General features: G+C 42.8%; 1 protein-coding gene across 1 annotated transcript in view; it reads right to left on the minus strand.

Moving 5' to 3' along the window:
- The window catches only part of LOC104494599 (inositol 1,4,5-trisphosphate receptor type 2), a gene marked incomplete at both ends in the record, with an annotated part of 73,843 nt that overhangs the window by 34,082 nt on the left and 29,044 nt on the right, over positions 1-10,717 (minus strand). The window contains one exon of the mRNA XM_010137461.1: positions 3,664-3,708. Coding sequence (XP_010135763.1) covers positions 3,664-3,708 — 45 coding nt within the window. The remainder of the gene's footprint in view (positions 1-3,663; positions 3,709-10,717) is intronic.

The following is a 10,717-nucleotide window of genomic DNA, read 5'->3' on the forward strand; positions in this document are numbered from 1 at the left end:
GAGCACGGGGTCCAGTCTTGGGCCCTCACTACAAAAGGGATATTGAAGTGCTGGATCATGTCCTGAGAAGGGCAACGAAGCTGGTGAAGGGCCTAGAGAACAAGTCTTAGGAGGAGCAGCTGAGGGAACTGGTGTTGCTTAGGCTGGAGAGAAGGAGGCTTGGGGAAGAATTTACTACTGCACAGGTGCCTGAAAGAAGGTTGTAGCAACGTGGATGTTGGTCTTTCGTCCTAAGTAACAAGTGATAGGATGAGAGGAAATGGCCTCAAGCTGCGAGAGGGGAGATTTAGGTTAGATATTACGAAAAATTTCTTTATAGAGAAGGTAGAACAGTCTGCCCAGGGAGGTGGTGGAGTCCCCATCCCTGGAGGTGTCTGAAAGATGTGTAGATGTGGTGCTGAGGGACATGGTGTAGGGACCCTGGCAGTGCAGGGGGAACGGTTGGACGCAATGATCTTAAAGGTCTCTTCCAACCAGATGATTCTCTGATTCTGTGGATAAGATACTTATTCAAAGACAGCCTTTAATGCAAAGGTGCTAACAAATGCCAGGCTCCCAGCTGTTCTTGACATTTCCCCAATGTTTACAGTGTTCTCCTGGATGCCACACATTTCTGTGATTAGAAACAATAGACTACTTTGCAGCATAAAATACACCACTGTGGGGTTTAATGGGAACTGTAACCACAGCACTGCGTTTTGATGCATGATTACAGTACAATCTGCTAGACTTCAAGAGATGAAGAAGCCTTTTTTTTTTATAAGGTCTTTAAATCACAGAAAGGTCTTCCCATAAAAAATTTGGAGTTTAGATGTGAGAAAAAATATATAAAGAATATTATTCAACTCACTGTAAGGCCAAATTTTACCAAGAAATAAAAGGAGAGTTTCACAAACGAGACAGTTTGGCTGGATTCTCAAGAAGCAGCCCATAAGTGAGCAACGAACCGCAGTCCAAACATCGCTTTAATGCTTTGGAACAAAAGTCCTAGTGACTTCCAGTCATATGATGCCTTCCAGAGCCAAAACCCCTTCTGACTTTTGAGTCAGTAAAGGCAAGGCAAAAAATACGCACTTAGGCAGAACCTAGGTAGGTGCCTTTGCCCACCATGGCATCACAGAAAATCCTTCACCGTTGCTGCTTCCTAAAATTTAGTTGCCTACGTAACTGTGGTCAGGACTTATAATCCAGGCAGTGAACATGCACGGGAAGTCCTAGTGCACACTGAAGAGTTGAGGGCTGGCCTGACACACGCAGATGGCTGTGCTATTTTAAAACCCAGGCAACAGAGTAGCTGGTACCCTTTTACCCAATACACTGGCAGAGAAAAGAAAAACAGGCTGCACGCTCCGTTTCTTCCTTCAGTTGAAATGATTCAAGTATACGTGTCTCATTTCCCTGCTACTCAGACTTCAAATTCTCATGGGGTAGGTCCACTTCCACCTTGCCCTCTAGGGCACATATACTTCACAGGCAGTATTTCAAAATTAATTGCTTCAAAACAGGAAAAAGATGCCACTTTACAGTGAATCACTTAAGCAGTCACTCAGCAGACGAAACGCTAGACGAAATGCACGCCAAAGGAAAGCACACGTGTTCTAGGTTACGTGCACATTGTATACGAGACCGACACAGCTGGCCCTAAAGAACTCCAAGTGTAAGATTCTTGTACTTTTGAGGAATAATTCAAAACGCTGCATCATCGTAACAGAAAAGACATTCCTGCACAGGGATGTGAAGGTTTTCTGTTCAATTGCTCAAGGCCAGAACGAAGGCTTAGAATACTCCTGGCTTACTGTGCTATTTCAAATAAGACTATATGGGGGTGAAGGATACAAAGGGTTTTCTACCGTATTAAATTGCCTGTAGGCCTGGATTTACATGGAGGTGTTACCAAATGTTTTGTGAATGAACGCCTAACATTTTTTACAAGAAAGTGCTGACTGTGTAAACTAAAATTTCCACAGAGACATCAGTTTTGATCATGAATCAGTTTTGGTTAAATTTTCATTGGAAGCATTTGTCTAACATGATATATCCAGCCTTGGTTTTCGGTTGAAACCAATATCCAGGAGAATTAAGCTGAACTGTTTAGAGAAGTCACCTTTAACATTCAGATTACTCTTGCCCCTTCTTCATTACCCAGTCCAGGGAATATCTGACTAGATGAACTGGAATTGCTACAACTGGAAACCCTATACTATATCTACATTATCACAGTGTGGCACAATAGGACTGGAACCCCGGTGACAAGAGTCTAAGATCTACCCTGTACTGGTTTTCACACGTCTTACTTCAGATTAGCTGTAGTCTGGCTTCCTGGCTGGGCACCCATGAAAGGTTAGAGCATAGCAGACAGGTTCCAGGGGGGTGTGTATCATTTTACTTTTGTCCAACAGACTACAAGTTTACGTTCTCTGAGACTGCTCTGCAAAGTGGAGTGTCCTAAAGAGGGAGTGATCTGGAGATCTGACTCAGAAGTGCTGTCACGATGTGAATGACAATGTTAATGCAGATGCATGGTTACGAGATGAGCTCTTCTGTTCACAGGGCAAGAGCATGAACACAAACATTCCCAGGCAAGCACCCTACTCACCCAGGTGTTGTAAAACTTATCTCAATTTGTATTCGAAAACTCCACGGGCTTCAAGTGTCTTTCCAATACAAAAGAGAAAAAACTGGTGGAAATTCTTTACTCTCATGAGAGAGGATTCTCATTTCTCCCGACAGCTTAGCTGTTACTACTATATTACCACTAACACCAAATACCATTGCAGATGGAAAACCAATATTGCCAACTCCTGCAAAAGTCTCCATTTCTATAAAAACTGCAGTCCCGAAGGCATGTGATTATGTAAGAATCTTTGGGATCATTTCACGAAAAATAAAGAATTCTTCCCCATGCAAAGGAAAACTTGAAAATGTGTCTGCTAAAAGAATGAAAGCCAGAAGGCAAACAGAAAGAAATTAAAAAGAACTTTTTCAGTGAAGATCTCAGCAATCTCATGAATTTGATGGAGGAATGATTCTTTTTTGGCCTATTTGCTGTCTCAGTAACAGTAAGATTCCCCCAGGGTTTTAATTTCATTTCCTTCACACATTACAACCTACAACATATCTGGCCTTGTCTTGTTAGAAACAGCTGGCATGCTCCTGACACGGTACACGGCAAAGGGTGTTTGCTTCCTAGACACAGCGCGTACGGCCTCTGTCCAACCCGCCCACACTGCCACAAGGACAACTGGCATCCTTGCGAAGGCGCCGTGCCAGAGGCACGCAGAGGCACAGCACTTCACGCCATCAAGTCAGCCTGTGCCGGAACGCCTGCTTCCACATATTTGATACGAGTTCTACCATGAAGTAATTCATCAGAGTCAGGAAGAATACATACCTGCCGTCACCAAGCAGAACAGCTTCCAACCAACGCCAGTTTGATGCGGAATTTGAGTGAGTTTCCTATCGTCTGCCCCACACGAGGGAAAACTTTCCCTAACACCAGTTCGGAGTCTTACCCTAGCTTACACCGTTGGGATACGGACACCAGTCCCTGCGGCTGTAACATGCAAGCAAAAGGAAAGCTAGGAAGGAGGTTGTAAGCTGGGCTGTGTTAGGTTAGGGATACAGTATTTCCCCGATTAGACACAACATATAAATTCCACTTACCAAAGCTTTTCCTTCATTATTACCTCCTGGATAGTGTGGGTTAAGCTGGAAAAGAAAAGAAGTCAAATACTATCTTGATAGCTTTTGGACATTTCAGAACTGGGTCTTCGTGAGTTCTCAGACTTCCTTCAGCTTTACACTTGTTCACCTAACACCTTCTAATAACACACTCGCCCGTTCTAACAGCCAAGCTGAGCTCTCAGCCTTTGGTCCCCCCCAAGAACAGAGAAAATTATCAAGCAGGGCTCCTTAGTCACAGCCACGCGGAGAGCAGGGGTGCAGAGGAAGTACAGAAAGACTAAATTCCGTCCCACCTTCAGATTCTGCTGGTTGTACGCAAGTAAGAAAAAGTCGGGGTCATCTCAGGTTTACTGCTACATTCAGCAGAGAGAACTGTGCACTGCAGACTGGATCTTCAAAGAGAATAAACTAATGTTTCACTGAAGGGCCCAAGTGTGAACTGGGCCTTGAACTCTGCTATTCTTCAGCTGTCTGATTTCAACATAAGGAAGCTTTTAAAAAAACAAGGCAACAATAGGAAAAACTAGGAAAATCTCTCTCATGCCACTTTCCTACTTTGAAAATAACTGAACAGATTGCCCTCAAATTTCCAACGTAGTTCACTTGTGGACTGAGGCTGAGAGAGACAGAAGGCTCAAACAAAGTGCATCTTTAATGATGCTTTTTCCTGCCCCACTGTAGCAGAAAAAAATAAAACTAAAAAGATGTTGTTTACGGAAAGTTTTGAGATGCTGACAATAAACCATAAACACGATGGAATGCGGTTTTAGGGCTGACACTCATGGCCCCATTTAGAGCTGTGCTGAGCAGCTGACACTTCCGTTTTCTCTTCAGCTGAGGTGCTGCGCATCTCCAAAAATCAGAGTATTAGCTATTATCCCAAACTATATTCTCAAGGTAGGGAAGCATAAATCATGTAGTGTTGTATGTCGTAGTGGACCTGTTCTGAGTCCTTTTCAAATTCCAAGTACAGCAGAGTAAGTGACTGTCTTAACACTCCAAAATCTATTGTTTTTTCTGCTCCACGTTCTTCAACAAGACTCCAAAATAAAAGAATCCTTGAAAATAACAACATTAATAATTTTTTTCCCTTATGGCTAATGTAATTAACTAAAATTCTTTACAGGTGTTTAGAAAGTAAGAATATTGTGCTAAAATGGGTCCCAGTAAAGCTCAGTAGTCTTCAAGCTTCTTCTGTGCCACTGGATCCGTTGAAGTCGCACCACTGCTGAAGGGCAGCTGAAATACGGTACCGTGTATTCCTGTAAAACACCACTGGAAGGCGCAGGCAGTCAACACGCAGTAAGGACACGATGCACTGTGAACTGCAGAGCTCAGGCAAGGGTGACTGTCTACATCATTACTGAAATACCTTCATTATGGTTGGGTTGGGGGGGTTTTGAGTACACCTCCAACATCTCCTTTTCAAATGCAGTAAGGACACGATGCACTGTGCACTGCAGAGCTCAGGCAAGGGTGACTGTCTACATCATTACTGAAATACCTTCATTATAGTTGGTTTGGGGGGGTTTTGAGTACATCTCCAACATCTCCTTTTCCAATGCAGAGTAGTTCAGAAATCCTAATCCTCCACTGCTTATTTTTCAGCAAACTTAGGCAAAGCCATTTTTTACCTTCCCATGGATATGAGAGGAAAAGGTATCTCAAAAGAGAGTTCAGCTTCCTCATGGCTGAAAACTAAACAATACCAAAGACCTCGCAACTCATTTCACGTTATGGCAAGATCATGAGACTCACCATACTATCCCAACACTCGCCCATTATGTACGGCCACGCAGCCCAGCCACCTGAGGACATGGCAATTGTTATACGGCGGTACATCAAATAACACAGACTGCGTTAGTAGAGAGTAACCCGGGAAGGAGAAGGGCGAGTTCGCATCAGTGAAGTGGTGAACTGGCCGTCTGATAGTAGCTGGTTTGTCCTTCACTCCACCGTCACGGAGAAGGCCAGCTCTACTGCGGGGCTTTTGCAGCTGGGCAAGCCCAAGGCAACCAGCTCCAAGGACAATGATTTATGACACCACAGCCACTTCATCTTTTTCAGTTGCTTATAGATACGAACCCAGATCCAACTCTACACATTCTCCAGCCTACATAAAATCTCCTAAACTCCAGAAAATGAGGCTACTGTACCAACTCTTCTTTCCCATCACACCAGCATGTTTTATGTACTAGCACACGTTGGCAGATGACAGTTTTACACACACGGGCTAACGGTGCACACTGACTTGGGTGCTACATTAGCTTTTCCTCATGCTAAGGCCCTATCGACAGGTAAGTACCACTACACCTGCAAATGCAATTTGCACAATCTCACAGGAAGTACCTGGGACCTCAATTTGTCTTGGAATCTGAATCTGCTGGGAAGAAGGTTTTTTGGAAGCAGCCTAGCAAATCTGTCAGCAAACAAGGAGAGTCAGTATTATGAGCAGGCCACCACCACCACGTAAGATCACATCTTTAATCACTAAAATCATTGTCTATTTTGGCATTTATAAGAAAGATTTGCAACTACAGAAAAGATCATATATTCTTTTAAATCTAAACAGAACTAGCGTTTACTTGCACACTTTTGTAAGCAGCCAAATTCCCGGCTCCTGATCTACACAGGGTATCTGAGAGAGCCTGAAGGTCAGGGTCAGCACTGCAAGTGATCCTCCTGGGTGTGTAAAAATTGATGTATCTCAGACAGATTTCAGGCTTAACCTCTGTATGCAACAGTATGTAAAAAGAGTAGACGTGTAAATGCATTCGTATACCAATATACTGAGAGAGCACCAGAAGGTCCCCAGTAGAGAGTATGTTTGACAAACACATAATAGAAGCCAGCTTCTACAGGTGGAAAACAGATATGAACAGCCTCACTATTTCTGGTTAAAATTACGTGGTAAGGCAAGGAACCTCATTCCGAGTTTTTGCCTAGTGCCCTCACCTGGGATCATCCTCCTACAGAGACTGCATAGCAGGAACAGCTTTCACCTACGAGTGTTTGTGCGTTACTTCTGGTATTTGGTGCTCAGAGAATTCAAGAGTCCTGCTAATCCTGAGAGATACTCTGCTAGACCAAGTGCCAGAAGTCCCAGACTCTGTCGTCTCTAGTGACTAAAGCTAGTCAAAGTTTTATCTTAAAGTTTTCAATACGTAAGACTGTCACACTGCATAATCTCCTGAGGTTCTACTATTGAGCAGAACTCATTAATACGTTATTCCTGCCTTTAATTTTAATTTTGTATCATCATGTAGTAGGATGTGCTTTGCAGTCCAACAACTGAATTATAAATCTCAGTCCATACTGCGGACAGTTTGACATTTCACCTTTACACTGCATGCTGCTTTTCTAGACAGAGGAATGCACAGAAAGGACCCAAACAGGCTATTTTTAGATACTCTTAATTAAGAAGGAGAGAGAGCAGTTTGGGGAAAGAAATACCCACGCTGATTTTAATCAAGTTTTGTTGACTAGGTAAAGGATATTTAAAACATCCCATGAGGGAAAGAACTAGATGGCAAAATTTTGGCTAAATGAGAATTTTAATGACTTAGTTAAAACCCACATTTATGAAGGAAATCCTGACAGATAAAGAATAAAAGGATCTAATTCAACACACACAAACAGTTCCCGTTTCATTTGATGACCAGCCTGTTAACGCAGCCCATTACCCAAACAACAAGGTCTGAGTGTTCTGGGGGGAAAAAAAAGCCAGCAAACAGGAAAAACAAATCTGCTTCTCAAATCTTTCATCTTCATTAGGTTTGCTTTGTTCTTTGTTAATGTCATACTGATTAGCTTTTGATAAATCCAAAGGACTTTTGCACAATTTCAAAGACTTCAGTGGTATTCAAAAGACTTTCACCATCTTATTAACTTGCTGGAGAGACTGGTGGCTACCACTCCAGCTGGGTAAAACCCATCCAATGCCACTACAGCACTGGCACAAAGTTCCTGATATCAGCATCTGAGGAAAGTTTAAAAATCTTAAAAGGTCTTTTATTTCAGGTTTGTATTTTGTTGCTAATTTGCTTATGAGCCATGTCTCAGCAGATCACAAGAGTTTCTAGGGAACGCTGGGAGAGCTCAACCTTTCTGTCTGCTTCAGTCCCCCCACGCAGCACAGGCAGCATGAGGTGGACAAGGACAGCCGTCCCACAGGGGAACTACCTGCTAAGTCAGAACCAGGAACGATAATCTGACATCTTCCTGTCCCATTGTTCACCCCGTCATAAGAAGAAAGGACAGGTCATCTTGACGGCATTTTTAACTGCCGTACAAGCAACGGCAGGCCAGGGCTTCGGTATGCCTAAACCACCACTGATTTAACGGTCTCGCACCAGCAGCATAAGATGGAGCCGCTGCAACATCAGGTCAGAAGAGTGGTGACTGGGAAAACCCTTTGCTTCTCCTGTCATCAAGAGCAGGGAACCTGACCACCCAGCCAATGCCTGGTGCTTGTATTTTTAATAACAGAAGCAATCATTATAACGTCTACATGACAATAAATGCTACTTTAACGGCCTCACACTTCCCTTCCTCCGAAAGCTTGTATGTATACAAATGCAGCTCAAATGAAGCCAACTTCAGACCGGACTGAAAAAACCTAGCTAAACAGTCTCACAAATCACTGCTGCAAAACTAGTAATGCCTGGTGCTTGTATTTTTAATAACAGAAGCAATCATTATAACGTCTACATGACAATAAATGCTACTTTAACGGCCTCACACTTCCCTTCCTCCGAAAGCTTGTATGTATACAAATGCAGCTCAAATGAAGCCAACTTCAGACCGGACTGAAAAAACCTAGCTAAACAGTCTCACAAATCACTGCTGCAAAACTAGTTTGCTTGAGGAAAAAAAAATCCTTCATCCAAGATCCAGATTTCTGAAGGTATCTGCACACCAACAGATGTAAACGTTGTTCCTAACTTCTAAAGTCAAGACAAGTCAGGTCAAGAAATTTAGGTGCATTCTCAAGATTATTAAAAAACTGGAAAATCCAGCTATGGGTTTTGCTAAATGGACAGCTTTGAACTCTGTCACTTTAAAACTTCACATTTGCAGAACAGGTCAGACTGGCTCTGTAAATCAGTAATCCTTTCCCCTTTAGTTTCTGGATCTCTTCCATCTCTTCATGCATAGCTGTAAATTATCCTTCACTCCATATAGAGCTTTTAAACAAAACCACATTCCTCTGATGAGACAGTGAAAAACTGACACAAGGCTTACAGTGCTGAGTTCACCCTGTCAGCTTGGCAAGAAACTTTAATCACGGAGCCCAGCAGACAGAAACCGATCAGAACGCTGTATTAACATTTAATGAAGAGACTTGAAAAAACACGACTCGGAAGATTTTGAAGTAATCTCCATGTAAGGAGGTCCTGCAGTACCAGCAGTATGTCACAGTATGCCAGCAGACAGGCGAAGGCCTTGGTGGATGCTGCCATCTCCCGGTAGCTTCATCCCTGAGCAAAAGGTTCTTGCACAGCTCAGTTCAACAAGGCCATTTTTATCCAGCTATTTGCCGCACGTACTGTTTTTACAGGCAAAAGAAACCACAGAACATTTGCCACTGTGATCTCCTCCTCCACACGAGCTGTATGATGAGGGGACGAATAAATTTTTCTGCAAAGGCTTGCTTCTGTGTCACCCTGAAAAACAACACTGGCGAACAGTGGTCTCTTTTTGCTTCCTCAAAAAAATCTCAGTCAGTAGTCCAATTTCCAAACTCTGAATATGCAAAGGTCTAAATAACGGCCTTCAAATATTTAATCTCAATTGCCTTACGTCCTATGCAGTACCCCATTTTCCATAGCACTTTAAGAAGGTGAAAGGAAAAAAGTCCATAGAACTACAGAGGAAGTTTAGGGCTCCAAGGCTTAATTCTGGTTTATAGCCTCAAATTTAAGAACTTATTTCTCTTGTATATTTTTATCTGAGCTAAATCTGAGGATACTGTTACTCATACAAATATGTAATCTTTCTTAAAATCTCATTAAATGCTTTGTTTTCTAAGCTTGTGGCAGCTAGTCCCAATTCTTTACTAAGTCCCATTCAGAAGGCAGCAGTGAATTCTTTTCTATCAATATCTAACACGCACTCCACTATCTTCGCCATGATCCAAATCAAGTGATTAAATTTATTATGAACAGTATGACTCCGTCCATCCAGATAAAAGCATATTATAACCATATATATCACATGGCAGGCTGATATTTTTAATACACAGCAGAAATCCACTTAGAAGAATGTAAATCAGCAGTTCTCAATTTAAAGTGAATGGTGTACATAAGCTTCCCTGAAAAGAAACTCGGACAGTTTTGACAGAATAGCGAGATAAGGAAGGAATTATTCAATAAAGATGAGAAAAAGACAAGTAACTGTTACTGGCCATTGATCCAAGAGTTCACAGCAAGTGGTTTACACCACCACGAGGGGGAATTCAGCTGACAGTCCCAGGAGGCAAGTCCTTCAACGCTGGCTTCAGCAGTTCCTGCTCACTCGCCCAACCGCTGCACTCCTGGTGCCTAGGTCAGGGACCCTGTTTGCAGCACAGACTGCTCCCTCTGCCCCACGCTCTGGAGGCTGTGCCAACACCACCTTAGGCACTGCACTCTGTCACAGCACGGTAATCAAGTACCTGTGGAAACACGACATTTCTGCTAACCTACACTGACACTGACATGCTCTTACCACGGAACTACAGCCTCGGTGAGTGGGACTGGATTTCCTGCTCTGTTTAGAACACTCATATCATTGTCATTTCATCTCACGTGCATGTAACCCTGCGGTGCTTGGCCCAACTGGCTTCAATCATTTCTACCTTCCAAAGAAAGTCCATTGAGCATCTAGTGATAAAATGTGCCCAAAGCTGGAAGTATGTTTCACGTGGGATTTTAACAAAAGTTTAGAACAAAACTCTGATTAGAGTTGATCCATTTTATAGCTTAAATCCTACACTTTCACTCTTGCAGAAGAAAGTGAACAGTATAAGAAAACCAGAGTAGTTTTTCAGCAG

Source organism: Buceros rhinoceros, unplaced genomic scaffold (assembly GCF_000710305.1).
Source record: "Buceros rhinoceros silvestris isolate BGI_N320 unplaced genomic scaffold, ASM71030v1 scaffold1676, whole genome shotgun sequence".
NCBI lineage: Eukaryota > Metazoa > Chordata > Aves > Bucerotiformes > Bucerotidae > Buceros > Buceros rhinoceros.